Here is a 27,521-nt window from a genome sequence, read left to right as displayed (position 1 = left end):
GCAGCTGTCGTTGTAGCTGCAGAACGACCATGTGGCCTGTTGGGGGCGCCCCAGGGCAGACCCTGACTCCCGCAGGTAACAGCTGAGTTTACATTTTCCCCTGTTATTTGTGATAGTAATAATAATGCATGCTTATTACAAAAAAATTGGAAATCTATTTTTTGTTGTTGTTGAAAATATAGATAAGTAGAACAGAAAAAAATCATTCCAAGATTCTTACTTGATGACAGCTACTGTTAATCCTTTGTTACATTTCCTTCCAGTCATTTTCTTATGTGTGAGATTTTGAGTAGGAATAGATTCCTTCCCCCTGCCCCCTTTAGAAACATGTTTTACTCATATAGTATGCAAGCTTTTGGATCCTGTTCCTTTTGGCTAACATCACAACGTGAGCATTTTTTCCATTTAGTAATAGTTTTTTTTTTTTTTTTTTCTGCTGTGCTGCACGCATGCAAACCCGGGATCGAACCTGTGCCCCCTGCAGTGGAAGCTCAGTCTTAACCCCTGGACCGCCAGGGAAGTCCCAATAGTCTCTTTTTTTTAGCTTGACTTTTTAATTTACTTTTTTAAAATGACAGCTTTATTGAAGTATAATTCACATATAATACAATTCACCCATTTAAAGTGTACAGTTTAATGGTTTTTAGTGTATTCACAGAGTTGTTCGACCATCACCACAATCAATTTTAGAAATTTTCATCACTCCAGAAAGAAACCGCATACTCATTAGCAGTCACTCCCCATTTTCCCCACCTACCCGCTTCCAACCTAGACAACCACTAATCTACTTTCTATCTCAATAGAATTGTAGTAGTCTTAAACGTAATTTAATTTGCTATATAATATTTCACTGAAAGCTGTATTATAGTTTATATTACCATTATATTGCTTGACATTTGAGTTTTTTGTAATTTTCAGTATTATAAATAATATAGCTATGAACATTTATGCATACATTTTTCCATATTTAGGATTATTCTTTAGGATAGACTCCCAAAGTAGAGAAATGTTTAATCACAGAACCATAAAAAGAGAGACCCACAAAAAAACCTTCAGTCTCCCTCCCAGCTCACTCAATTAGCAAGTGTTTATGAAATTCAGCATGGTGTAAAAGAATAAAACAATTGCTGATCTTGAAGAGCTGAACAACACTAAAAATAATCAGCTAGAGTCTAGTTCTCGTCTAGATTAGAAAATGTAATATGAAGCCACAGTGATACTGTATAAGGAGCACCAGGCTTGGGCTCAAAACATAGACTCATTCCTGGCTCTACCACTTGAGTTGTTATATGTACTTAGACAAGTGACTTAACTTCCCTTGGTTTGATTTCCTCATCAGAAGAATGGTAGGAGCATTGACATTGACTTCTGCAGAGGTTAGAAATAAGAAGTGGCTTCTGGCCTAGCCAAGAACAGAGAGAAGGAAGAGTAAGTTTAAATGTTTGAGAGTTGAAAGAAGTTAGAACCTGACTTCTCCAAGTTTGGTGACCTGTAATACCTAAAAGAAACAAAAGGAGGTGTACTTTTTTACTTAAAAGAAATATTTACCTGAATTCAGATTTTTAAACCATATTTTCGCAGTATTAGCATATTTCATAACTCCCATAACTCCTACTTTTATGATTTATGGCAAACTCATAGTAACTTTTTCCAGAGAGGTGACTCTAGTAGTTATTAAGCATTAACTTGGGAGGGGTGACACCACTAAAACTTTATACACACAGTAGTTTAGTGTTCATATGCAAGATGGCCACCTAATTGTACTTTCTTGCTTTTTATCCTCCACAAAATCGTGAACCGAAAGGCAACATATGGAAGTATTTCCACACTGCAAGTGAGTGAGGGGAAACACATGATCTGCAAATATTGTCAAGTGAAAAATGTGTTTCCATCCTACAAAGGTGGCCAAATACATCTCTCTATGTAGGATTGTTCTGCAGGTGTGAAAAATCCTTCCTGGGTTTACGAAAAGTGAGAATAATAAAAATCTTTCACTATCTCTGGCCTCAGGAGCATCAAAAAATGTGGTCCAGTCTACAGCCTCAGGCTGCTCAAGCCACAGATTCCCAGTGGCTTCACTTGTCAGACAACTGACAGGTGTAGGTCAAGAAAATACTGATCAGGTTGTTCAAAGAAACTGTTATTGTCAGTAACTGGGTATTCATACTCACAGAAAGTCTTAAAATGACTCAGATTATGCTCTCGGTCTGGAGGCCATTCCTTAGGGTGAAAATGAGTCTTGCTGTTGAAGCCTGCCTGTGTAGGGACGATCTATGAAACAGCATCTTGGAGCATTTACACCTGGGCTTGAGGGACAGGAGCAACTCACTGTGTGCTGATAACACCTCCATCGGATTTCAGAGATGCTCTGAAAAATAGGAGCAGAGAGACACGCTGGAGTAAAAGACTGCCTTGCAAAGGAAGATGGCAAAGGAGAGTAGATCTGTTGCTGACTGACAATACCAGTGACAGGAAGATAAACTCTAGGGTTCAACTCTAAGCCTATGAATTCCCGGGGGAACTTATAAATGCAGACTCCTAGGCCCTCTTCTAGCAGTCTGATTCACTCAGTCTGGGGTGGGGCCAGCACTCCTCAATTTTAGCAGCTGTCCTTGCTGATTAAAAAAAATAATAATAACAGGGGACTTCCCTGGTGGCAAAGTGGTTAAGACTCCATGTTCCCAAGGCAGGGGACCTGGGTTTGATCCCTGGTCAGGGAACTAGATCCCACATGCATGCCGCAACTAAAAGTTCACATGCTACAACTAAGGAGCCCGCCTGCGCAACTAAGACGCGGCGCAAGCAGCTAAATAAATAAATATTAAAAAAATAACAGCATTATTGAGATATAATTCACATACCATAAAATTCACCCCTTTAAAATACACAGTTTTTAGTGTTTTTAGCATATTAACTATAAGTGTTTTTAGCATATTAACTATTTTGTGCAACTATCACCACTAATTTTAGAACATTTTCATCACTCTCCTCCCCTGGAAAATCCGTACCTATTAGCAGTCACTCCCCACTCCCCGTCACACAGCCCCTGGCAACAGTAATCTATTAATACTTTCCATCTCTATGGATTTATCTATTCTGCACGTTTCATGTAGATGGAATCATGCTATATTTCTTTTGTGTCTGGGCTTTTTCCCACTTAGTATTTTTTTACAGTTCATCATGTTGTAGCATGTAATAGTTCTTTTTTTTTAAATGGCTGAATAATATTCCATTTGTATGGCTAGACCACATTTTGTTTATCCAGTCATCTGTTGAGTATAAGAAAATGGTATATGTGTTCGCTCATTCAACAAACATCTTTTCTTTTTAAAAAATATTTATTTTTTAATTTAATTTTGGCGTGGGCTTTTCTCTAGTTGGTGGCGAGCAGGGGCTACTCTTCGTTGCAGTGCGTGGGCTTCTCATTGCAGTGGCTTCTCTTCTGGAGCACCGGCTCTAGGTGCTCGGGCTTCAGTAGTTGTGGCACGCAGGCTCAGTAGTTGTGGCTCGCAGGCTCTAGAGCGAAGACTCAGTAGTTGTGGCGCACGGGCTTAGTTGCTCTGCGGCATGTGGGATCTTCCCGGACCAGGGCTTGAACCCGTGTCCCCTGCATTGGAAGGCGGATTCTTTTTTTTTTTTTTTTTTTTTTGTGGTGCGCGGGCCTCTCACTGTTGTGGCCTCTCCCGTTGTGGAGCACAGGCTCCGGACGCACAGGCTCAGCGGCCATGGCTCACGGGCCCAGCCGCTCCGCGGCATGTGGGATCTTCCCGGACCGGGGCACGAACCTGTGTCCCCTGCATCGGCAGGCGGACTCTCAACCACTGCGCCACCAGGGAAGCCCCAACAAACATTTCTTGAACACGCTTATTTGAAGGGGGAATCTTCTGGGCTTAAAGCAGAACTCTAGAAATAGAAAGACTTTGGTCGTTACCAGAAAAGCCATTAACTTGGCTCTGCCACAGGCTTTACCTGGCGTGTGTACTGAGGACCTGGAGTCTGGTCGTGGTGTGCAGGCACTGCTTAAACATTTGGTCTGAAAGTGCAGGCTGTGATTTTGCCAAATATGGCCCCCGGGTGTGGTTCTGAGGCAGCACGTAGCCTTTGGCTTCCGTTGTTACTCACCTGCTTCAGGATCCCCCATCTTCTTTCAAATGTGAAAATATTGCTGTTTTTGTGAAAATAGTCCACCCCAAAAGCTGTTATGTAAAGAACTAGAGTGGCCTGTTTTAATTTTAAAAATTATTTTTGTTTGTTTGAAGATAATGAAAATGAAGCATCAAGAGGCTCAGGAAAGAGCTTCACTAAGCAGTCAGACGCAGCAAGAGTTGTGTTATGTGATTGTGCACTGTTTTGTTTTGTTTTTGTCCTTCTCAACATATTTTCTGAAAACAAACACCTTCTGGGTATGCTTGCTAATAAGAAGAATGCTCAGGGAATTCCCTGGTGGCCTAGTGGTTAGGATTCTGGGCTTTCACTGCTGTGGCCCAGGTTCAATCCCTTGCAAACTGAGGTCCTGCAAGCTGTGCAGCCAAAAAAAAAAGCTCAGTTGAGAAAATAACTATTTTTGTTCTACTGTAATTGTTATAGTTTCTTCTCAATTTTGTTGCCTGCTCTTTACAAGCTGATAAAACTAAGTTATTAGAATCATTAAAGCTGAAAAGCTTGTAGGTTTTTTTGTTTTTTTTTTAATTTATTTATTTTTAAAAATAAATAATTTATTTTATTATTTTTGACTGCGTTGGGTCTTCGTTGCTGCACGCAGGCTTTCTCTAGTTGCGGTGAGCAGGGGCTACTCTTCGTTGCAGTGCACGGGCTTCTCATTGCAGTGGCTTCTCGTTGTGGAGCACGGCCTCTAAGTGTGCAGGCTTCAGTAGTTGTGGCACATGGGCTCAGTAGTTGTGGCACATGGTCTCAGTAGTTGTGGCTTGCGGGCTCTAGAGTGCAGGCTCAGTAGTTGTGGCTCACGGGCTCTAGAGCGCAGGCTCAGTAGTTGTGGTGCATAGGCTAGTTGCTCTGTAGCACGTGGGATCTTCCCTGACCAGGGCTCAAACCTGTGTCCCCTGCATTGGCAGGTGGATTCTTAACCACTGCGCCACCAGAGAAGCCCTTGTAGTTTTATTTGCAACGCAAATAAAAACCACTCAAAGTTTAATTTTATTAGTATGTAATCATTTATGAACTAAACTGTATTTTTCATTCAGTATTTCAAGTCTGACCATTTTATGAATCAAGTTATGTATCGTATACATTTACTTATATTTCAGAACTAACATACTAGCCTTAGAACACTAAAGGGCACTGGAAAATTATAGTTATGTATTCCTCACTCCACTTCCTCCCCTGCCCAAATTTCATTGAATATACTTATACTGTATTTTCAGTTGAGATATAATTCACATAAAATTCACCATTTAAAAATGCACAGTTGGGCTTCCCGGGTGGCACAGTGGTTAAGAATCCACCTGCCAATGCAGGGGACACGGGTTCAAGCCCTGGTCCAGGAAGATCCCACATGATGCAGAACAACTAACCCCGTGTGCCACAACTACTGAAGCCCGAGCCCCTAGAGCCGGTGCTCCAGAACAAGAGAAGCCACTGCAATGAGAAGCCCGCGCACCGCAACGAAGAGTAGCCCCCGCTCGCCGCAACTAGAGAAAAGCCCGCACGCAGCAACGAAGACCCAACGCAGCCCCCCCCCAAAAAAGTGCACAATTTAAGGACTTGTAATGTATTCACTGTGTTGTGCAGCTATCATCACTATCTAATTCCAGAACATTTCTGTCATCCCCAAAAGAAACCTTTACCTGTTAGTAATCATCCCAATTCCACTTCCCTCTATAGGTTTACCTATTCCGGACATTTCATATAAATACAATCATACAATATTCCTTTTGTATCTGGCTTTTTTCACGTAGTGTGTTTTCAAGGTTCAGCCATGCTGTAGCATGTAATGGTCCTTTGTTCCTTTTTAAGATTGAGCTGAATAACATTATACTATATGGCTAGACCACATTTTGTTTGTTTATCCATTCATCCATTGATCGACATTTCCAGATTTCATTTTTTATTTAAATCACTGTTTTTGTTTTATGATTTGGGGAAAATCAGTTCTTCCTGCTCCCACCCCCACCATGTCCTGTGGCTTAAACATGTCCAGGGTTTTTTTATAGCAGTCCCTAAACCAGTACTATCCAAACTTCTTCTTGTAAGTGACCTTGATTGCAAAATTTCTGTAGACCATGTATCACCTCCCTGTTCCCAACATAAAAACCCCACCAGAGCTAATAGGAAGAAGGTTATTACTGTTGGTGACATCAACAATCCATGGCATCCTATATCCTTTTTTTTAAATATCATAAATGGATAATTAATGCCCAGAACAAAATATGAACAATGCTTTATTATAAGTAGAAGCACTCTAAGAGGCCAAGCCTCAGACCATGAGTAGCTGTCTTACTGGGCTCCTGGTATTTAAGACTATGCTAGCTTCACCAGGTGGTGTTTCCTGCCTGCCTTTGCTGGTTCCTCAAATGGCAATGGAGGGAGGAGAGCAGGCAGGCATGGGCCAGATTCTAAAGGAGTTACCATCTCCCCGCTGGCACTCCTCGCTTCTCTCCACACAGGGCTGTTCCCCTCTCTCCTTCAGGCACCCTCAGGCTCTCCTGTAAGAACTGCTCCCGGGAAAAGATCTGATATGTCAACTGCCTCCTTCCTACTTGTGGAGAAACACTTTATATCTGTTTTAAAATCTTGACCCTTTTGGGGGGAAATACTTGTTTTTAAATTAATGATCTCACATTTAGTACCCCAGGCCCCTTTAAAAAAATAGTGTTTTCAGAAATCAGGCTGGAATTTCAAGCCTTAGTGGGTAAACTTGAAGGAGTCACAAAATAATATAGCATTTTGATCTAGTAGTGTCAGTCTGGAGCAATTAAATTTTCTGTGGGCTTTTAAGACTGGCCAGAAGTATCTCACTATAATCTGTCTCTTTCTCTCTCTTGAAAAAGTAAAAAGGTAATTCAGAGAAGTAATTAGGAGTAAGATGTTGAGATGTTAGAAGGGAGTTCCTAACATTAAAAGCTGAAAAGACTCTCCCACCACTTCTTTTTTTTTTTTTTTTTTTTAATTAGATATCTTCCCGGACCGGGGCATGAACCCGTGTCCCCTGCATCGGCAGGCAGACTCCCAACCACTGCGCCACCAGGGAAGCCCCTCCCACCACTTCTTAACTTCACCTGATCCCTCCAATCAACTTGACATTGATTTCCAAAGAGAACCTTTGAGTCAAGAACAGATTTTACAGTATTCACTTTAGCAAGAAGAAAAACAAAACTTGATTATGGGCTAGACTGATAAACATAATCAGCTATAGATATCGGCATTTAAAAAATATCTTCTTTAATTTGTAAGACAGTTTAAAAAACTTACGGGAATGTTTGAATATTCAAAAAACATAAGAACTTTCATGGACCACACTTTGGGAAACAGCTCCATCTTGTATTCCCAGACCTATAAAGTGATAGAGAAGTTTATCTTGGTAATTTACGTCACAGAGTTCTCCCACCTAGCAAATTAGGCTAGGCTTGTCACCTAATTAATGACCTTTAAACATCAGAGACAAAAGGGAAGTGACAAAGTTTTGTGGGAGCAGCATTTTCCATTCTTCTGTGAATTTAGAAATGTTGGTGAGCTGATTGCTGAGTGTGCCTTGGGTTCTATGCCCCCTCAGTTCCAGCCCCTTAAGCCCACTTGAACTTGCTTCTCAGACTGTGGTATCAGCTGTTTCTCTAGAGACTGTGGTTTTCGGACTGGAAGTTATTACTGCCTGATGGGAATCAAGTTCACTTAAGTACCATGTTGTTTAAGTGCTTCTCGGGATCTTTAACCTCAGAGTTCATCCATGGTTCTCTGTGCATTAGACACAGTGCGCTTTGTGCTTTTTGAAAAAGCTATGGCTTCCTAGGAAGTATAAGGAAACCGTTCCCTTGAGGAGAGAGGGGGTTATGGGGCTGATCGTGACCCAAGCACAGTCCCGGTGCTCTCCCCAGGGGCAGACATCATGTCTTACTCATCCTTGAGTGCCCAGAGCATTCTGCACAGGGCCTGGCACCTATTCAGAGAGCCAGTGAAAGAGGATGCCAGCTCGAAAGAAGAGGGTGAGTGGGGAGAGTTGCTGCTCACGCGGAGCAAGGCTGCATCTCTGTGGGCTTGGTCTGTGTGGAGGCAGAGTGCAGACGTGCAGAGAGCAGCGGGGAGTGGCTGCTACCCTTGAGTCCCATGGGGCCTCTGCCAGATGCAGGACAGAGGAGCAGTGTCTGTCAGCCCAGCCGCATAGAAGGCTCCAGAAGCTTTGCTGAGCTTAGGAGAGGGGCAGTGAGTTCCTTCCTGTCCCTGAAAGGCCTCTCAGGGCTCTTTTCCCTAACGGAGGGGAGAGACCTGGGGCCTGGCTTCTTTGAAGAACTGGGCTTGCTTTCAACACTGACATACCCCAAAATGCAGGGTGCCGCTCACTGGAAAGGGGGACAACCGGGTTCTGTGGGCAGGCCCAAGCTCCGTCCTTCTCCCACAGTTTCTCTAGAGGCTTTTTCAGCTCGCCGTTTCCTAACCTCCTTCTTCTTTAATTTGTTGCCCATGTTCACTCTTCTCTTTTTCTTTCTCCCTCTAGCCTCCCTCTCCTTGTCCCCAAGAGGTACATGCATGTCTTAAAGCCTAGCCCTTTGATTTCTTGGGGGGAGGGGTTGCCTAGGCCAAGAAACGATCATTAAAATACCTGCACATCCTAGTAGTTAGAAAACTACTAATCAGGTAAGCCTTCCTGAGCGAGGGGATAGGAATCCTGGAAGCTTGAGGAGGAGGTGGGAGAGGGATTCCTGGGAGGTTCAGTGGAAAAGACGTGAATCTATGTACAGGGCTCCAAAGACAGTGTGGGTTTACACCCAGCATGGGGGCAGCAGAAGAGTAGAGTAGCTCTGGGTAGGTATTTCCACTTTAGCAGGTGGTTTATTTCTTGTTTCAAATAAAGTAATAGTTCTTCTCTTCTTTAGGGGCTGTTAGCTCATCACATGTTCTTACAGAGCCTTGAAAAAGTGTCAACTTGTGCTGGTATTTATGGTTTAGTTTCTAAGTTTATACGTTTTCTTAAAAATCTTGGTTACATTATCTAAAAGACACACACACACACACACACACACACACACACACACACGAGAAGTGCTGGCATGGGGTCTGAATCTGGGTGGACCTCAGGATTCTGTGCCTTTGACCCAACCCCTTCCTGGGTCAAGGATTCTGTATGGTGCATCTCTGTCACCCTCTACTCCTGGGTGGAATCCACCAGAGATAAATAGTTTGGGGTGTGGGCCCTAGAGTTGCTGCCATGGCTCACTGAGTGTGCATCCCTGTTCCCCCAGGCGACTTGGAGCTCCTCTCGGTGCTGACATGATGACAGTGTGCAGGCCAGCCAAGGGCAGCCACAGCCAGACTGAAAACCTGGGCCACAAATTGGCTGACAAGTAAGAACTTTTCTCCCCCAGGAACGCAGAAGTTGGCCCGGATTCACAGTCTCCTTCCTTTTTCTACTGCCTTTCCCTCCTCACTAACCCTGCCTCCCTGAACTAAGGAGGCATTCTTTTCCAAGTCTTGGTGGTGAGCCTCCAGTAAATCATCTCCATGCACTGCGTTCAGTCAGCAACCCAAGACCAGAGTGGTCAAGGAAAGGTCTTCCTGGTGCCCAGTGTTCCACTTCAGGCCCTATCCCCATGTATGCCTTCCAGTCCAGGGTTTATTTTTCTAACTACTAGGATGTGCAGGTATTTTAATTATCGTTGAGCCCTAAAGCTTTGCAGCTGCATCTGTCCACATAGCCTGCTTTATATTAGCAGGGTTGTTTTCTCCCCAGATGGAGCCCTTTCCTCTGATACCCTGTCTCACATTCTGCAATGGAATTAGCAATTGCTGAGCTGTTCACAGATCACTGAGCTGTTCACAGCTATGCATCCCAGTCCAGAGCCCCTTCTGGGGCCACAGAATCCTGGAAACAGGAACTCGAGAACTTCTTGGGTACAGCAACCGTGTGGAGAAGGCACTCTGCCCCTGGTTTCATCATCCTTGCCGCTCTTGCTTGAGCTTTGTAATTCCAGCGTGGTTTTCTAGCAAGCTAGCCTTTCTCCTCTTCAGCTTTTAGATGGGGCCTCAGTGATTGTGAAGCTGCTCCAGATGTCTGGGATCTTAGACAATAACTACAATCATTATAATAACACTAGTTACCATTTATTGCCATCAAGACTTATAATGTGTGCTGTGCTCTGGGCACATTACATATATTAACACAACCATTCATGCATTGACTACCTACTATGTACTGGTCACAGCAAACAAGATAAATTTGGCCTCTGCACCAATAAAATCCAGTGTTCTCATTTTAAAGTGAAAAAAAATGAAGCCAGGGTCCACACCCAGGTCCCTCTAACTCTAAAGCCATATATTTATCTACTGTCAATATTTTTTAACAGTACATAGGATATTTATGATTATATATTATATCATCAATTCTCACTAAGTGTGAACTAACCTGAATTGTGTTTTTATGTGTCCTGTTTCTTCATCTTGCCTCTAGCACAATGAGAGCAAGGACTTAAATTTCTGTCTTTTGAACTCTCAGTAAAATAACAAACTGGTTCTGACTAAAATTTGAATTCATGCTAATATCCTCAGTGGTGACAGGACCATTACAAAAGGGTTTCTTTTTTGTAAGCGCTCTGTTATGAATGCTAATTGATTATTTAAACAAGGAATTCTGCTTTGATAGCCACATTTAACATATGAAAATTTGTTTGCAGTTTCACAAGCTTCTGGTTTATGCTGAGCAACCAAGAACGACGACATAATTTACATGTTAATGTTCCAGTCCTGGGAGAAGTCTTTACATAAACAACCGTTAGTCTCTGGAATAGAAAGCTAGCTAGTAACAGGATGCATGAAATTGCTAATTATTCATCCTTCATGTGAACCTTAACTGGAGTTTCCATATAGTCAGATCTACATATTCAGAAAACATGCACCATGAAGTCGGTCCATGCATGTTTGCTAATCTTGGCACATTTAAGGTCCCTGTGCTCCGTCATGACCTTTGCTGGTGGACGAATGCTTTGCATTTCAAAACACAGATACTCCCATTCTCATTAGAATAGCTTCAAATGTTCTGTTTTTCTTTCAAAATAATTTTTAACATCTTTGTGGCACTAACTCATCTCCTAAAGTCACGTATGGAGGCCTATATCCCCACACGTACGTGCTAGGCCAGAACTTTCTGCAATGATGGAAGTGTTCTTCTGCATCCAATACAGTGACCGTTAGCCACACATGGCTACTGAGTACTTGACATATGGCTGCTGCAACTGAGGAAGAGGAGCTTTAATTTAATTTGATTTTAGTTCAAATAGCCACATGTAGCTAGTGGCTACTATATTGGACAGTGCAGTTCCAGGCTATGTGAGAAATCTGAATCTGCTTGTTTACTCACTTATTCACTCAACAAATATTTATTGACCACCTACTCTGCCGGATGTTGTTCTGGGTGCTAGGGATGTAGCAGTAGCCAAAACAGGCCACAGTTCAAAACAAAACAAAACAATCCCTGTCCTCACGGAGAGACCAGTCTAGTAGGGCTCACATTCTAGAGGAGGTTCCATTCAAATGCAGCCAATCATTGTGGCTTTACCCACTCAGATCAGGACAATTTATCAAACCCAGTATTAGGAAAAACTTCTCCTATTTTCATCAGGGGAAAAAGCAAATATGGGACTTCTCTAGTGGTCCAGTGGTTAAGGCTCCACGCTCCCAATGCAGGGTCCCAGGTTCGATCCCTGGTCCGGGAACTAGATCCCACATGCCGCAACTAAGAGCCCACATGCTGCAGTGAAGATCCCGCACGTGGCAACTAAGACCCGGTGCAGCCAAATAAATAAATACATACATAACTAAATAAATAAAATACTTAAAAAAGCTAATGACAACTACCATTTACTGTACACTCACACCATACTAGATGCTTTATGTGAGCTAGCTTATTAAATGTTTACAGCCACCCTGTTAGATATGTTTATTATTCCCATTTCACATATGAGGAAACTGAGGTTTAGAGAAGTTAAGCAATTTACCCAAGGTCAGATAGCTGGTCGGTGGTTGAATTAGGATTTAAACCCAAGTCTATTGGACTCCACAATCCAATAGCTCCTTTCATTTCACCGTGCTGTCTCCCCAAGAAAAACATAAAGTGATTTTTTTAATGGTGGTTTCAATGTGTGTGGCTTGCAACTAGTATGTAACATCTATATCTAAGTTCTAGCAAATCTGAATGACTAGTTAAGAACAATAACCAAGAATTCCTGCACTCAGTGTTTGTCTTTCTTGTTCAGGGTCAAGGTGGAAGGTCCAAAGGCTGGGGAAGACCCTCAAAGGCAGCCGTTTAGGTCCTCCATTCCTTTCCTAGAGACGGATCAGGACTCACCCTTCCGAAGAAGCCCGCTGGAGAGCCTCTATAACCTGATGCTAGAGCCAAGAGTGGACTGTTTTCAGCAGAACATGTTCAGCTCAAATATGATCATCAGCGACCCAGCTTCAGATCTCGGCACTAAAGGAGCCAGCAGGGCCGGCAAGAGGCAGCTAAGCAGTGTTCAGAACCCCTGCCCTCCCGCCCAAGGCAGGGCCTGGCACAAGTCCCTCAGCATAAAGGACAAGATATCAGAATGGGAAGGGAAAAAGGAGTTGCCCACTCCTGCCCCTGGCAGGAAAGCAGATGGGCAAGAGGATTACCTGACGTCATGTGTGATGGAGAGGAGAAGCAGCGATGGTTCGAGGACTCGGGTCACAGAGGCTCAGAACGGAACAAGGCTGGACGCAGAGAGTAGAGAGGATGAGAGGAATAAAGGGGTAGTGAGAGTTGGGGCACAGGATGCAGAGCAGAGGCAAGACCTGAGCCAGCCAGCCCGGGAGCTGGCTCCTAGCTTGGGAAGAGGCCGGGAGCCCAGGCTTGGCAAACAGCGCTTTCAGAATGATAGCCTGTCTGTGCTGAAGCAGGTGGAGAAACTTGAGCAGGCTCTGAAGGATGGGTCTGCAGGGTTGGATCCCCAGCTACCTGGCACCTGTTATTCCCCACACTGCCTGCCGGACAAGGCCGAGGAGGGGCCCACCCTTCCTGAGAACCGTGGGGGCGGGAGTGTCTCAGAATTCAGGGCCCACCGCTTGGACCTGGAAGGCAGGGAGCCTGCCCCTGAGGCCACAGAGGAAAGGAAGGGCTTGTGCGGGAGGCCCTGTGACCAGAGGCTGGAGAGTGTGTACAGGGGCTCGGAGGACTCCCCCACAAGACCCTTCATCAGCCCCCCGCCCAAACCCCGGAGAACTTTCAAACATGATGGCGAAGGGGACAAGGATGGGAACCCAGGCATCAGCTTCCGGAAAGATAAAAGGAACCTGCCTCCTCTGCCCTCTCTACCGGCCCCGCCTCTGCCCTCCTCTCCCCCGCCTTCCTCTGTGAACAGGAGACTGTGGAGCGGGAGACCGAAGGCCAGTGCTGACCACAGGTAGGTGACTGGTGGCTGTCAGCTGGAGCCCTTTAGGCCGCACTGCAACTGTCTGTTCTCAGCCTAATTATTTATTTTATTAAACTGTTGGATCTTGTAGTTAGTTGAGACTGTTCATAGCTTAAGATGGTTCACTGATTAAACCTGAAAACATGGTAACTGTTACAGGTGTTTTGTGTTAGTTCCTTGTCTTCAAAAAAGAGTATTGGCCTTGAAAAATCACCCTTTGAATGTGATGAGTGCTTGTAATTCAGACAGTAACCAAGAGTTAAATGAAAACTTGTATTGACACTGGCCATCTACTAATTGGTGCTAATTGATGTTCATTCTGCTGCTACCATCCCCACCTGGTGCGTGGTGCCGGAAGTCTTTCCCGGCTCTTCCTTGCATGTTTTTTCTTGGTATGGGCTCTAGAAACACACTGCCTGACCTACCCTGGCCCTATCATGGTCTATCTAAGAGACTTTGAACAAGTTACGTAACCTCTCGAGGCCTCAGTTTTCTCATTTATGCGTATAGATGCACACACGGTAAATATTTTATAATATTAAAATAACACCTTAGGTAATAAAAACATGTGAATGCTTGAAGGTAAAATCTGTGCTTTGGAAACCATTTCTTTTCTGTTTTGAAACCTAATTTCTTGTCTATTTCTGTAATGTGCTAATTGGTTTGATACCTGCTAATCTGGAAACCAGCTACTGAGAAAAACTCCTCAGAGCAGTTGCCTGTACCTGCTGTCACCACTTCTTCCCCTCCTGTGTTTATCTTGACTCACTGCAGTTGGGCTTTTGCCACTTATGCTGGAACTGCTCTAGACCGAGTCACCTACCACCTCCATCTTGCTAAATACAGTTGCCAGTTCTCTGTTCTTTTTTTGATTGACCTCTCTTAGCATTTGAGAACCAACTTGACTCGCACCACCTTGAAATACTATGTTCACTAGGCTTCTAGGCCACCTGCTTTCCTGATAGCCCTACTTCACTGGCTGCTCCTCCTCAGCTCCATTTTCCTCTCCCTCTACATGTCGGAGTAACACCCCCAAACCCATCTACACACCATCCCGGGATCATGTCACCTCTTCTCCATTTACACTCACTCCCTTAAATGATCTCACCCAGTCCCATGGTTTTAAGTGTCAGTTACATGCTTATGATTCCCAGATATATATCTCCAGCCCTGACTCTCCCCCAGCCTCAGATTTGTATAGTCCTCTCATGCTTGGGTCTCCATTTGGTTATCTAATAGCTTGGACTTAACACGTCTAAACCTAAATTCTCAATCCAGGCCACTACTAACGGTCTCTTCCCAAAATAGATGCTATCTTATTAGTGGTATCACCCTTTATTTTGCTTACGCCAAAAACCTAAGAGTCATTTGTGATTTCTCTCTTTTTCACATACCCCCAGTCTAATTCATCAGCAAGTCCTTCGGTTCTAGTTTTAAACATTTTCTTGAAGCTGACTACATCTCCTCCACTGCCACCACCTTAGTCATTTTGTATCCACCCCCAGTGTTCTTCTCCTCAGCAGCCAGAGGAGTCTTCTAGAAATACAGAGTTGATCATGTCAGTCCCCTACTCAACATGGTCTGTCAGGTAGGATTCTTTGGGTGCCAGAAATGCAATGTCTTATGTTCTCTTACAGGGGAAAAAAAGTTTGGGTGTTCTAGAATTTCTAGAAACACACACACGTATATATTATATCCTTTAAAAAATGGAATCATGCTCTATATCGACTGTTTTTTACTTAGGATCTCATTGAGATATTTCAGTGGTTCCACTTTCCTTTTTTTTTTCACCTTCCTTTTTTAACTGCCATCTTTACAGCACCTGGCTAAACCATATTTTATTTAGCCATTCCCCTAGTGATTTACACCTAGGTTGTTTCCAGTTTACAAATAACGCTGTGATGAACACAGCGTTGTTGTGTGACATTGGACAAGCTCCTAAATTTGTCTGAGCCTCATTTTACTGATTTGTAAAATGGAGATGTATAATTATCTCCATGTGACCACTTCATAGCTTTGTTGTGAAGATTGGATGAGTAAATATTTGTAAACATAAGTTAAAACAGAGCCTGGCATATAGTAAATGATCAATAAATGTTAGCTGTTATTTTTTTCTTGCTCTATTCTGTTTAATTAATCAGGGTACCTATTTCTTTTCTTTTTTTTTTTTTAGGATGTTGGGGGTAGGAGTTTAGTAATTTATTTATTTATTTTTGCTGTGTTGGGTCTTCGTTTCTGTGCGAGGGCTTTCTCTAGTTGTGGCAAGTGGGGACCACTCTTCATTGTGGTGTGTGGGCCTCTGACTATCGCGGCCTCTTGTTGCGGAGCACAGGCTCCAGACGCGCAGGCTCAGTAGTTGTGGCTCACGGGCCTGGTTGCTCCGCGGCATATGGGATCCTCCCAGACCAGGGCTCGAACCCGTGTCCCCTGCATTAACAGGCAGATTCTCAACCACTGCGCCACCAGGGAAGCCCAGGGTACCTATTTCTTTTCTAGGACCAAACTGTTTTAATTATTTTAACCTCATAATCTGTTTTATTTATTTATTTTAATTAATTAATTATTTTAATTAATTTTTGGCTGCATTGGGTCTTCATTGCTGCACGCAGGCTTTCTCTAGTTGCAGCGAGCAGGGGCTACTCTTTGTTGCAGTGCGCGGGCTTCTCATTGCAGTGGCTTCTCGTTGCAGAGCACGGGCTTTAGGCACACGGGCTTCAGTAGCTGTGGTGTGTGGGCTCTAGAGCGCAGGCTCAGTAGTTGTGGCACATGGGCTTAGTTGCTCTGCGGCATGGGAGATCTTCCCAGACCAGGGATCGAACCCGTGTCCCCTGCATTGGCAGGTGGCTTCTTAACCACTGTGCCACCAGGGAAGTCCCTGTTTGGGTATAGAATTCTTAATTGACAATATTTTTCTTTCAGCCTTTTGAATATGTGATCCCAATACCTTCTGGCGTCCATAGTTTCTATTAGAAATCAAATAATCTTATTGAAGATCCCTTGTATGTGAGGAGTTAGGGCCTTCAGTAGATGTGGCACGTGGACTCAGTAGTTGTGGCTTGTGGGCTCTAGAGCGCAGGCTCAGTAGTTGTGGCACACGGGCTTAGTTGCTCCGTGGCATGTGGGGTCTTCCCAGACCAGAGCTCGAACCCGTGTCCCTGCATTGGCAGGCAGATTCTTAACCACTGTGCCACCAGGGAAGTCCCCTCATAATCTGTTTTAACATCTAGTAGAGCTTACAGAAATTTCTTATTGTTGCTAATAATTAGTGGATTCTTTTGGACATGCTACATACACTACCATGTAATACACACACAAATGATCATTTGGTCTCCTTTTTAATAATTATGAACCTCTTATTTATTTCCTAATTATTCTCCTTACTCAAAAAATGTCTTGAATATTCTGATGTCTTTTCCTAAATGGTCTATATTATCACTATCAAATTTCACACACACACGAAATATGTCAGCTTTTAATTGGGATTCTATACGTTTGCTAAGTTTATTCCTAAGTATTTTATTCTTTTGTTGCCATTGTTGCTTTTTTTTTTTTTTTTTTTGCCGTACGCAGGCCTCTCACTGTTGTGGCCTCTCCCGTTGCGGAGCACAGGCTCCGGACGCGCAGGCCCAGGGGCCATGGCTCACGGGCCCAGCCGCTCCGCGGCATGTGGGATCTTCCCAGACCAGGGCATGAACCCATGTCCCCTGCATCGGCAGGCGGACTCTCAACCACTGCGCCACCAGGGAAGCCCTGTTGCCATTGTTAATGTAATCTTTTTTCTCATTATATGGTCTTTGTATTTAAGAAAATATTTATTTTTGTATATTATTCATTTAAAAGACTCCTTAAATTTCTTATTGTTTCTAATCGTTTGTCAATTGTTCCTCTTGGACTTTCTGCGTATATAATCATATTGTCTGCAAAGAATTATCATTTTATGTTTTTCATTTTGATTTACATCTCCAGATTCTTTCTCTTACTAAAGTGCACTGACTAATATTTTCATAACAGTGTGAAATAATAGTGCTGATATCACTGGGCAGCTTTATCTCACCCCTAACTTTAGTGGTAATGCTTCTGGTGTTACTCTCAAGAACTCTTGTTGGAGTTATGTTTTCATGCTATCAAGGTGGTGTTCATTGGTAATCCTTTTCTTACTAAGAGTTTAAAAAATTAGGATTGGGTTTTGTCAAATTACTTTTCAGAAACATTATATGATTGTGTGTTTCTTCTCCTTTGACCTATTAATAGTGAATTTATATCGTACTATTTGGGGGATGAACTCCCACTTTGTTCTGGTTCATTATTCTTTTAATGCACAACTGAATTCTATTTGCTATTATTCTATTTAAGATTTTTTTAAGATTTATTATATTTTATTTATTTAATTTATTTTTGGCTATATTGGGTCTTAGTTGCGGCACATGGGGTCTTTTGTTGTGGTGCGCAGGCTTCTTTCTAGTTGTGGTGTGCAGATTTTCTCTCACTAGTTGTGGCGTGTGGGCTCCAGGGTGCGTGGGCTCTAGTTTGCGGCATGTGGGCTGTAGTTGAGGTGCACAAGCTCAGTAGTTGTGGCGTGCAGGCCTGGTTGCCCTGCGGCATGTGGGATCCCAGTTCCCTCACCAGGGATCAAACCTGCATCCCCTGCATTGGAAGGTGATTCTTTACCACTGGACCACCAGGGAAGCCCCCTATTTAAGATTTTTGTCCCAGTATTCTATAAATGGGACTGGTCTATACTTGGATTTTATTATACTAACTTTACTAGGCTTTGGTATCAGCATTATGTGATATCTATAGAAGAATTTACAGGCTTCCTTCTTTATGTGCTGAGAAGGTTTGAATCGACCTCCAATTCTAAATCCTTTCCCAAACTAGTGCCAACCTCAGGGCCCTAAGTGCCCTCGTGACTTTTCTGCTCCTGTCCCCAGTGCTTACCCAGAGTAGCCCTTCCGTGCCCTTTCCGGGCTATTCCTCCAAAGAGACCCACTCTCCCAGGGGCAGCTTCGTTCTGGGAAATTGGTATCTTTCAGCTGTGTCATCACTGGGCAGACAGATCAACCTGGTGAACAGTTATTCCCATTATCTCTTCTCTCTTAGCTACCATCTGCTCTTTTCAGTCTTCCAGCATTTTCTTTAAAACCAGCTAAAGTTACTTAGTTTCAGTCCAAAGATGTAATTTTTCTTGGCCAGTTTGAATATGGTTGCATCAACTGTGTTTTAAGAATTTTGGCTTTGGATTTTTCGTTTTGTTTAAAATTGTACAATGGAGGTGATTAGGGCAAGATGTTCGCTTTCTACTCTTAAAAAACAAAGTATGCTCTTTATTGTGGTCCTATCGCTTAAGGAAAAAAAAAAGAAAAGACCCAACTCTGAATTTGGCAGGCTTCCTGTCCTCTCTGAGGCAGGAAAGCCAAGCCAAGGTTGAAGAAAGAAATGATTAAGGATTTTGAGGTTATGAGGGTTTAGAATTACACGGCCAGGCTGCGCGCTCCCGAGAACGTATTCAGCTTATTTTCATAGGCCGTTAGTCCACCTCAGCAAGAGCCAAACCAATGGATTCAGATTCTCAGTTTGAGAAAATGTCTTTTTCTTTTTCTTCTTTTTCTCTCTTTCTGTTTTTCCCTGCTCTTTTTTCTTTTTTCCTCTTTTTTCTTCTCTTCCTCCTTCCTTCTGTCTCTTCTCTCTTCTTTCTTCATTTCTCTAAAGCCCCAGGAAATTAACTGCAAGGACTTATGCCTTCAATCCTAAAATGGAAAATGAGAAACCCTCAAATGTCAGGAAATTCCAAAGATAAGCTTCCTACAGCAGCATTAACTTGGTTATGTATATTTTATGGCATACGTTTAAAAACTTTGGCAGGAATGCCTTAAGGCTGACATTTAACAAGAAAAGTGATTATTTTTTAAGTGTAAGCAGCGTCCTGAATTCACATGGGTCTGTGTGTCCAAAACGTTTTCATTCGAATTCAGATTGTTTTATTTTAGTTTAATATGATCACATGACAGAGCTTTTAGATCTTTATGAAACCAAATAACTATGTTGACCAAAATTTCAACTTTTCAACTGATTATTTTGGCATCACAGAGATTCAGCCTTTCCTTGGGGCTTTAGTGTAAGACTTTCAGAACTTTCTGAGGACATGAAACCTCAGTCATTATATGGCTGCCAAATTATACGGTGCTGTTATTGATTCCATAATTTCCATCTACTCTAGGACTGATAGGGATCCCCACAGAAGTCTGGCTGGGCAGCAGCCCTCAGCTATCATGGGTTTAGTCGTTAAAGTTAACGTACCAGCCACACTGTGGTCTGTCTCTGTCACTATCTGTCTCAGTCACCATGTCATCCATGAGGCAACTCTAACTACCATGTCTAAAAACTGAATGTTTAAAATTTTCAAAGGGGCAAATTGTTTGATTAATTTGAGATTTAGAGCAAAAGTAACTTTGAAAGCAGCTGAGAAGCTTGACTTTGTGAATTCATTTATTTCGATAGTAGTTTGCATTGGAAGACAAAGAGATGAGAGTAGAGAGGGTGGTTGTCATTCAACATTACAATAGTGATTGTCATGTCATTTCTCATGAGAAGGTGGAAATGGTTGGATTTTAGGTACAATGGTGGCTAAGGATAGTTTTTCTTCTGACATTTCTATTTTTGCATCCAGGATAGAGATAAGTGGAAACCCAACAGGCGTAGTCATAGCCCTCGACAGAGGAGATACCCAGTAGCAGAGTGAGAGCTAAGAGCTGACATAAACATTCATTTAGCCCCCTACTCTGATCACCTGGTGGTGAGACAGGCTGGGACCTGGGACTCTTTGCTGCAGTGCTCAATGCTTGCACCTGGACAAACATCTCCTTGAGCAGCAAAATACAAAGAAACTATAAGGGACTAAAAATAACTGTGTGCATGTGCAGTTGGGACAAATTCTGGACAAAAGATACAAAGAGGCCAAAAAAACCCAACTGCCACTTTTGAAGAGCGGGAGGGAGAAAAAGTAGGGTACTGCGCATGTCCGCTGCATACAACACCACCAGAGGGGTGGGAAACCCACCTAAACCATCCCTCTGGCCCGACCCCTGGACACACCCTTACCCTCACCCCATTTAAGGAACCAGCTCGCAGCCCCTTGAGCAAATGAGCAAGCAAGGGAACCTGTTGTTTGTTCTCACTCCCCACTGCTGCAGCAGGGGCCCCAATAAAGTCTTGCCTGAATCTCTTTTCTGGCCTCTGATCAATTTCTATTGATTAAGGAGGCCAAGAACCCTGATCAGTAACAGTGGTATGAATGCCCTTCCCAAGGAGAAGAGCTGCCCCTGATCACCGGGGATGGAGGAAAGAAGAGAGTCTGTGGCAGCTGGAGGTGGATGAGGGACTCAGAGCAAGGCATCCCTGGTTTCTAGATCATCTGAATGGTGTTTTAGGTGGGTGCTGGGTCTCAGGCTGTCCAAGCAAATTTAAATACAGCTGAAAATAATTCTGGGGGAAATATGTTCAAACAGTTGACTAAACATTAGCTCTCAGAATACAGATAAAATATATCTTTACCCCAAAATAGGGATAAATTATAAGCAGTAAAGATGGCCATTAAAACCAGCTTTTAAAATATTCACTCACTTACTCAACCAACATTTTACTATACCTATGTAGTATTATGCTATCGCAATGAGTAAGACAGACTCAGACCCTGCCCTCATGAAACTTACGTACTAGTAATAGTCAGAACTATACAACTGGTTATGTAACTAAGCACTCTCGGGGCAGTGAGGAAGCCTGTGGTGCTGTGGGAATGTTCAGCAGGGGTAGCTAGCCTGTCATGGAAACCTGGCCAGCTCAGAGAGGAAGTGACACTCATACAAGGCCTGAGGTTCCCAGGCAAGGGGGTGGGCTGGGAAGTGTGAGTGTGTGTGTGTGTGTGTGTGTGTGTGTGTGTGTGTGCGCGCGTGCGCGCGCGCAGTTTGAGTGGACAAACAAGCAGAGGCCCTGGGGCAACACTGGAGGACTGAAAGGCAGGGGGTGGGCCAGAGGGGCAGGAAGAGTGTAAGCTGAGGTCCAGAAGCCCTCTGGAGTCAGCTCTGGAAGAGCCTTGGAGCCCAGGCGAGGGTGTTGGCCTGTTACCGAAGAGGAATGGGAAGCATCTGGAAGTGTCCAAGAAGGGGAGAGACACAATCCGATTTGCGTTCCTAAGAGGTTGCCCCACCCCACAGCTGCGGGGAGACTGGAAGGGGCACCAGTGGACAGGGTGGGTAGTTGGGGCGGGTGGGAGGGAGATCAAGGAGGTTTTGGGGTTACCCTGTGGTATAACTGCAGTGGGGGTTGAGAGAAGTGGGTGGATCCCAGGGATACTTTGCAGGTAGAACTCGTTAGTTGGTTAGATGTGGGCAGTGATGGAGAGGGAAGGTTGCACAGGACTTCCAGGGTTAAGGCGTAAACACGTGGATGGATGGTGATGGCCTTTGCCGAGATGGCAGCACTGGAGAGGGAGCTGGTCCTCGTGAGGGAGTGGGGAATGGTGGTATGAGTTCAACTTCGGATTTGTTCATTTTGAGCTTCTCTTGCATCATCTAAACGGAGATGTGGGATGAGCTCTTACGTTAGTACTTCGTTTACAAAATATGGAAAAGTCACAAATAACATTCAAAATGTGGGCATCCCTGGTGGCGCAGTGGTTGAGAGTCCGCCTGCCGATGCAGGGGACACGGGTTCGTGCCCCGGTCCGGGAAGATCCCACATGCCGCAGAGCGGCTGGGCCCGTGAGCCATGGCCGTTGAGCCTGCGCGTCCGGAGCCTGTGCTCTGCAACGGGAGAGGCCACAACAGTGAGAGGCCCGTGTGCTGCGAACAAAAACAAAAACAAAAACATTCAAAATGCTACTTGAAATTACACTGTTTTGCTGGGGGACACCACACAGCTTGCCGGATCTTAGTTCCCCAACCAGGGATCCAACCTGTGCCCCCTACGGTGGAAGCGCAGAGTCCCAGTCACTGGACCTCGAGGAAATACATTCCCAGGGACTTCTTACCGTGCATCACCAGCTGTGAGCTCAATTCCACCCTTTAAGAGGTGCTTATTAAACATGCAGCTGGATGTGGAACAAACGTGGAAATGTTTAAACGAGAGAGAAGCCAATTTGGATGTGGTTATCATTAGCCTTTCAAAATTTCCTTTCAAAGTTAATGTGTAAATAACGGTATTAAAACCTTTTTTTCAAGAAAATAATATTTTCATGGAAAAGACTTAGCTAAATGATTGGATGATTAGTTTAATCATATGTCTCCTCTTTGGGACCCTAATCACCGACTTGAACCTCAGAACCAAAGGACTGCAGTCCTTGGAGGCATTTATGCAGATTATAGAAATAGTGCTGAGGAGGAACCAACCACTTAATAAAGCTAATGCTTGCAAACATGTCACCAACACAGGACAATGAGAAATCAAACTTCGTGATTGGAATTTTGTTTTCCCACTGCCTCTAGAAGCTGGGCATGTAAGGATTTCTGGTTTCTTCTTGATCTTGGATGGACAGTAGCTTCATGTTGATTTAAAGTTTGTCTTTCAGGCTTCCTGTATAAGAATTAACCAGCTAAAACCCAACATTTTAATACAGAAATGGAACTACTATTTAAGAAATCCTGTGATGAATTCTTTTGCAAATTAAATAAGAGTTTTGCACTGTGAATAACCATCCTCTAATCAGCTTTTTTTTTTTTATTAATGGAAGTTTGTAACATTTTAAAAGTGGGTTTTTCTAATACTGTTTAGATTGGTGGTACCTTTTATGTGTTGGTAATCAAATGCAAAATATGGCTGATATCTTGTTTTAGCATCTTGTTCTCAGAAATATGGAAGGATCGTAAAAAAAATTCAAACTATAGCTTGAAATCCCAGGGTATCTGACAGCAGCCATTTGGATTACAGGCTAATCCCATCCTAACAAACCCCAACAGATGATCCAGATTCTTGATTGTGCCACATATGCTCTAAATAAGTGAGCCATCCGCTGGGACTTGGAGAGCCTTTAGCATACAAACATCTTTATTGTTAGGGCATTTATTATTATTTTTTTTTAACATCTTTATTGGGGTATAATTGCTTTACAGTGGTGTGTTAGTTTCTGCTTTATAACAAAGTGAATCAGTTACACATATACATATTCACTTTGATTCACAAAGTGAATCAGTATACACATACACATATGTTCCCATATCTCTTCCCTCTTGCGTCTCCCAGGTCATTTATTATTAAAACATTTGAACTAATATTCAGATATTATTTTTTAATAATTTTATTATTTTAAAATTTGACCTATAAAAATATTGCTTCACTGGTACCTCAAATGATATTTTTAAAAATAAATAATGGAGCTTCCCCAGTGGCACAGTGATTGAGAATCCGCCTGCCAATGCAGGGGACACGGGTTCGATCCCTGGCCCGGGAAGATCCCACATGCCACGGAGGAACTAAGCTCGTGTGCCACAACTACTGAGCCTGTGCTCTAGAGCCCGTGAGCCACAACTACTGAGCCTGCGTGCCACAACTACTGAAGCCCGCGTGCCTAGAGCCCGTGCTCCACAGTGAGGGAAACCACTGCAATGAGAAGCCCGTGCACCACAACGAAGAGTAGCCGCTGCTCGCCGCAACTAGAGAAAGCCCGCATACAGCAACGAAGACCCAACACAGCCAAAAATAAATAAATAAAAATTTAAAAAATTAAAATAAATAATGATAGGGCTTCCCTGCTGGCGCAGTGGTTAAGAATCGCCTGCCAATGCAGGGGACACGGGTTCGAGCCCCGGCCCAGGAAGATCCCACATGCTGCGGAGCAACTAAGCCCATGCGCCACAACTACTGAGCCTGTGCTCTAGAGCCCACGAGCCACAATTACTGAGCCCGCGAGCCACTACTGAAGCCTGCGCACCTAGAGACCGTGCTCCGCAACAACAGAAGCCACTGCAATGAGAAGCCTGCGCACCGCAATGAAGAGTAGCCCCCGCTTGCCGCAACTAGAGAAAGCCCGCGCGCGGCAACAAAGTCCAACGCAGCCATAAATAAATAAATAAAATTTAAAAAATAAATAGTGATAGGGCTTTCCTCTTGGCACAGTGGTTAAGAATCCGCCTGCCAATGCAGCGGACACGCTTTCGATCCCTGGTCTGGGAAGATCCCACATGCGGTGGAGCAACTGAGCCTGTGCACCACAACTACTGAGACTGCTCTCTATAGCCCGCGAGCCACAACTACTGAAGCCCGCGTGCCTAGAGCCCGTGCTCCACAACAAGAGAAGCCACTACAATGAGAAGCCCATGTATTGCAGCGAAGAGTAGCCCCCACTCACCACAACTAGAGAAAGCATGCGCTCAGCAATGAAGACCCAATGCAGCCAAAAATAAATAAATAAATTTATGATAAATAAATAACGATAGAGCTCTCTCCGTGGCAAAGCAAGGCACAGCTGCAGCCCCTTTCTGCAATCAAAGAAAAGGCCCACCTTAGCCAACGTCATGCTGGAATCCCAGGCAGTCAAGGCTTTAACTGTAGGCAGTGGCCACCACCCTCTCCCTCTGCTGCTGGGAGTGGACTTCCTGCTATTGTGGCAGAAACTGCTCAGCTCCCAGTGAAGTGACTCCCCACCTGTCCTCTCTTTTCCCTGTGAGGGTTCATAGCATCTCTTCATCGTATAGTTTAGTTACATTATGGGAAATAGAGGGCTTGCCTGGGCAATGCTCAGTAATGTGTAATATGGTTTTATAGAGGAAATTAGTTTGGGAATTCCCTGGCGGTCCAGTGGTTAGGACTCCGTGCTCTCACTGCCGAGGGCCCCTGGTTCAGTCCCTGATTGGGGAACTAAGATCCCACAAGCCACACAGCCAAATAAAAAACAAAAAAATAGTTCAAGTTCCTAACAGTAAACTTTGGAAACTCGACCTGATTTAATCTGGGGACTGTGACTGCAGCTTTCCTCCTGCCTTGCCTTACTTGTGTGCTCTGCATAATGCCTGTCTTTTTTTTTTTTTTTTTAATTTATGTATTTTTGACTGTGTTGGGTCTTCCTTGCTGAGCATGGGCTTTCTCTAGTTGCAATGCATGGGCTTCTCATTGCAGTGGCTTCTCTTGTTGCAGAGCACGGGCTCTAGGCACACGGGCTTCAGTAGTTGTGGCTCGCAAGCTCAGTAGTTGTGGCTCGTGGGTTCTAGAGTGCAGGCTCAGTAGTTGTGGAGCATGGGCTTAGTTGCTCCGCAGCGTGTGGGATCTTCCCCGCCCAAGGCTTGAACCTGTGTCCCCTGCATTGGCAGGCGGATTCTTAACCACTGTGCCACCAGGGAAGTCCAGTGCCTGTCTTTTTAAGAGCACCAATCTCTAACCAGATTTCCTGGGTTCTCCCAAAGTGACTTTGAGCAATTTACCTTATGTCTCTATACCTGTTTTCTCATGCATAACATGTGTATAATAATAGTAATCTTTCACAAGGTTGTTGTAAAGTTTGAATGTGCTGACCCAAGACAAGCACTTGGTCAGTACACAGTAAGTACTGAATGAATGATTCTGTGGTCTCTGAACAGTTTGCACTTTCCCTACCACAGAGCGTACATGCTGAGGACTAGCTAACGTAACTTGGTTTGCTCAGCAGGGGAAACCCAGGAGTTCTGGGCCACACCTCCAGCCCCAATCAGCTGCCTGGCTGTTGCCAGCCTGGGCTAATGGAAACTGGACTAGAAAATGTTCAGAGTGGGGTCACAGCACAACCCATTCCCATCTTAGAGAAAACGGCTCAGACCTGCTTTCCCCCAGGTCCCATCTGCGAGAGCTCTGAAACTCAGTCCTTCCTCTCCCCGCTGGACACCTCAAGGGGAGAAAGAAGGGGCTCATGGATTAGTATCCCTTTTTTTGGGCACAAACTTCTTTTCATAAGTCAGAACCCTGGGGCACTGGTGACGGTTTCAGCCTTGTGACCTGACTTAAGGCCATAGAGCTCCAGCCTAGAAGCCCATCTTTGTGCTCCTGTCCTAAGTGCCGCGTTCAAGTTCATAAAGGAATGAGGGTGGGGTGGAGATAAGGGGTGATGAATTCAGTTGTGCAGATATTAAAGTATAGAACCCAATGAATTCCCCGGTTGTCCAGTGGTTAGGACTCGGCACTTTCACTGCTGTGGGCCCAGGTTCAATCCCGGGTCGGGGAACTAAGATCCCGCAAGCTGTGCAGTGCAGCCAAAAAGAAAAAAGTATGAAGCCTGAAGAGGAGAAGCTTTGGGAAATACCTATAGCCCAGAAAGAGGAAGAGGTAGAGAGCTGCCAGTGCAAGCCCAGGAAGAGCGGTCTGACAAGGCAAGTAGAGTTAGGGCAGCTCTGCACCCGCCTCCTCAGACCATCAGGGGGGCCGGTTTGCAGGTGTTTCCAACCCTTTGCCAAAAGATACTTCTGTAAAATATAATAAAAAAAAGAATTACCAGAGGAATGTAATGAAAAAAGACGTCAGTATACAAACCTCAGTTTTTTTGTGTTTTTTTTTTAAGTTCATTCTGTCAAATTGTTTGAAAAGTTCCTAAACGCTTTCTCTCAATTTCTGTACTTATCTTGTCAAGGACCGGAAACAGTTGGCACCCCAGCTCTGGCCCACAGATTGCACTTTGAGCACTGCTACCTTATGCTGTAGAAACCAAGTGGTGTCACGTAGTGAAAGGACCGAGAAAGTTGTTAGGTTCTACCAGAAACTCACTAGTGACCTTTAGGAGGAATTTCAGGAAAGGGATGCACACAGACAGGTTGAGAGGGTAAGGGAAAGAAAAACGAGTGAACTGTGGTAAACTAAGAGAGGAATTTCAGGAAAGGGATGCACACGGACAGGTTGAGAGGGTAAGGGAAAGGAAAACGAGTGAACTGTGGTAAACTAAGAGAATAATCTCTGCTCATCCTCCCCTCCCTTTAGTTAAAA

The 27,521-nt window shown here is 44.1% G+C and overlaps 1 protein-coding gene across 3 annotated transcripts in view; it reads left to right on the top strand.

Annotated features, from left to right (window-relative positions):
* The window catches only part of DENND2A (DENN domain containing 2A), a 104,134-nt gene that overhangs the window by 17,490 nt on the left and 59,123 nt on the right, over positions 1–27,521 (top strand). Inside the window, exons 2-4 of one of the 3 annotated variants that reach the window (XM_060021000.1) lie at positions 9,045–9,102; positions 9,411–9,512; positions 12,417–13,580. In XM_060021000.1, coding sequence (XP_059876983.1) covers positions 9,439–9,512; positions 12,417–13,580 — 1,238 coding nt within the window. In that variant the 5' untranslated portion in view covers positions 9,045–9,102; positions 9,411–9,438. The remainder of the gene's footprint in view (positions 1–9,044; positions 9,103–9,410; positions 9,513–12,416; positions 13,581–27,521) is intronic. The other 2 variants (XM_060020999.1, XM_060021001.1) reach the window with 2 other exon arrangements.

Source organism: Delphinus delphis, chromosome 9 (assembly GCF_949987515.2).
Source record: "Delphinus delphis chromosome 9, mDelDel1.2, whole genome shotgun sequence".
Lineage (NCBI taxonomy): Eukaryota > Metazoa > Chordata > Mammalia > Artiodactyla > Delphinidae > Delphinus > Delphinus delphis.
The sequence above is the reverse complement of the archived record's forward strand: the minus strand, read 5'-3'. Positions and strand labels throughout refer to the sequence as shown.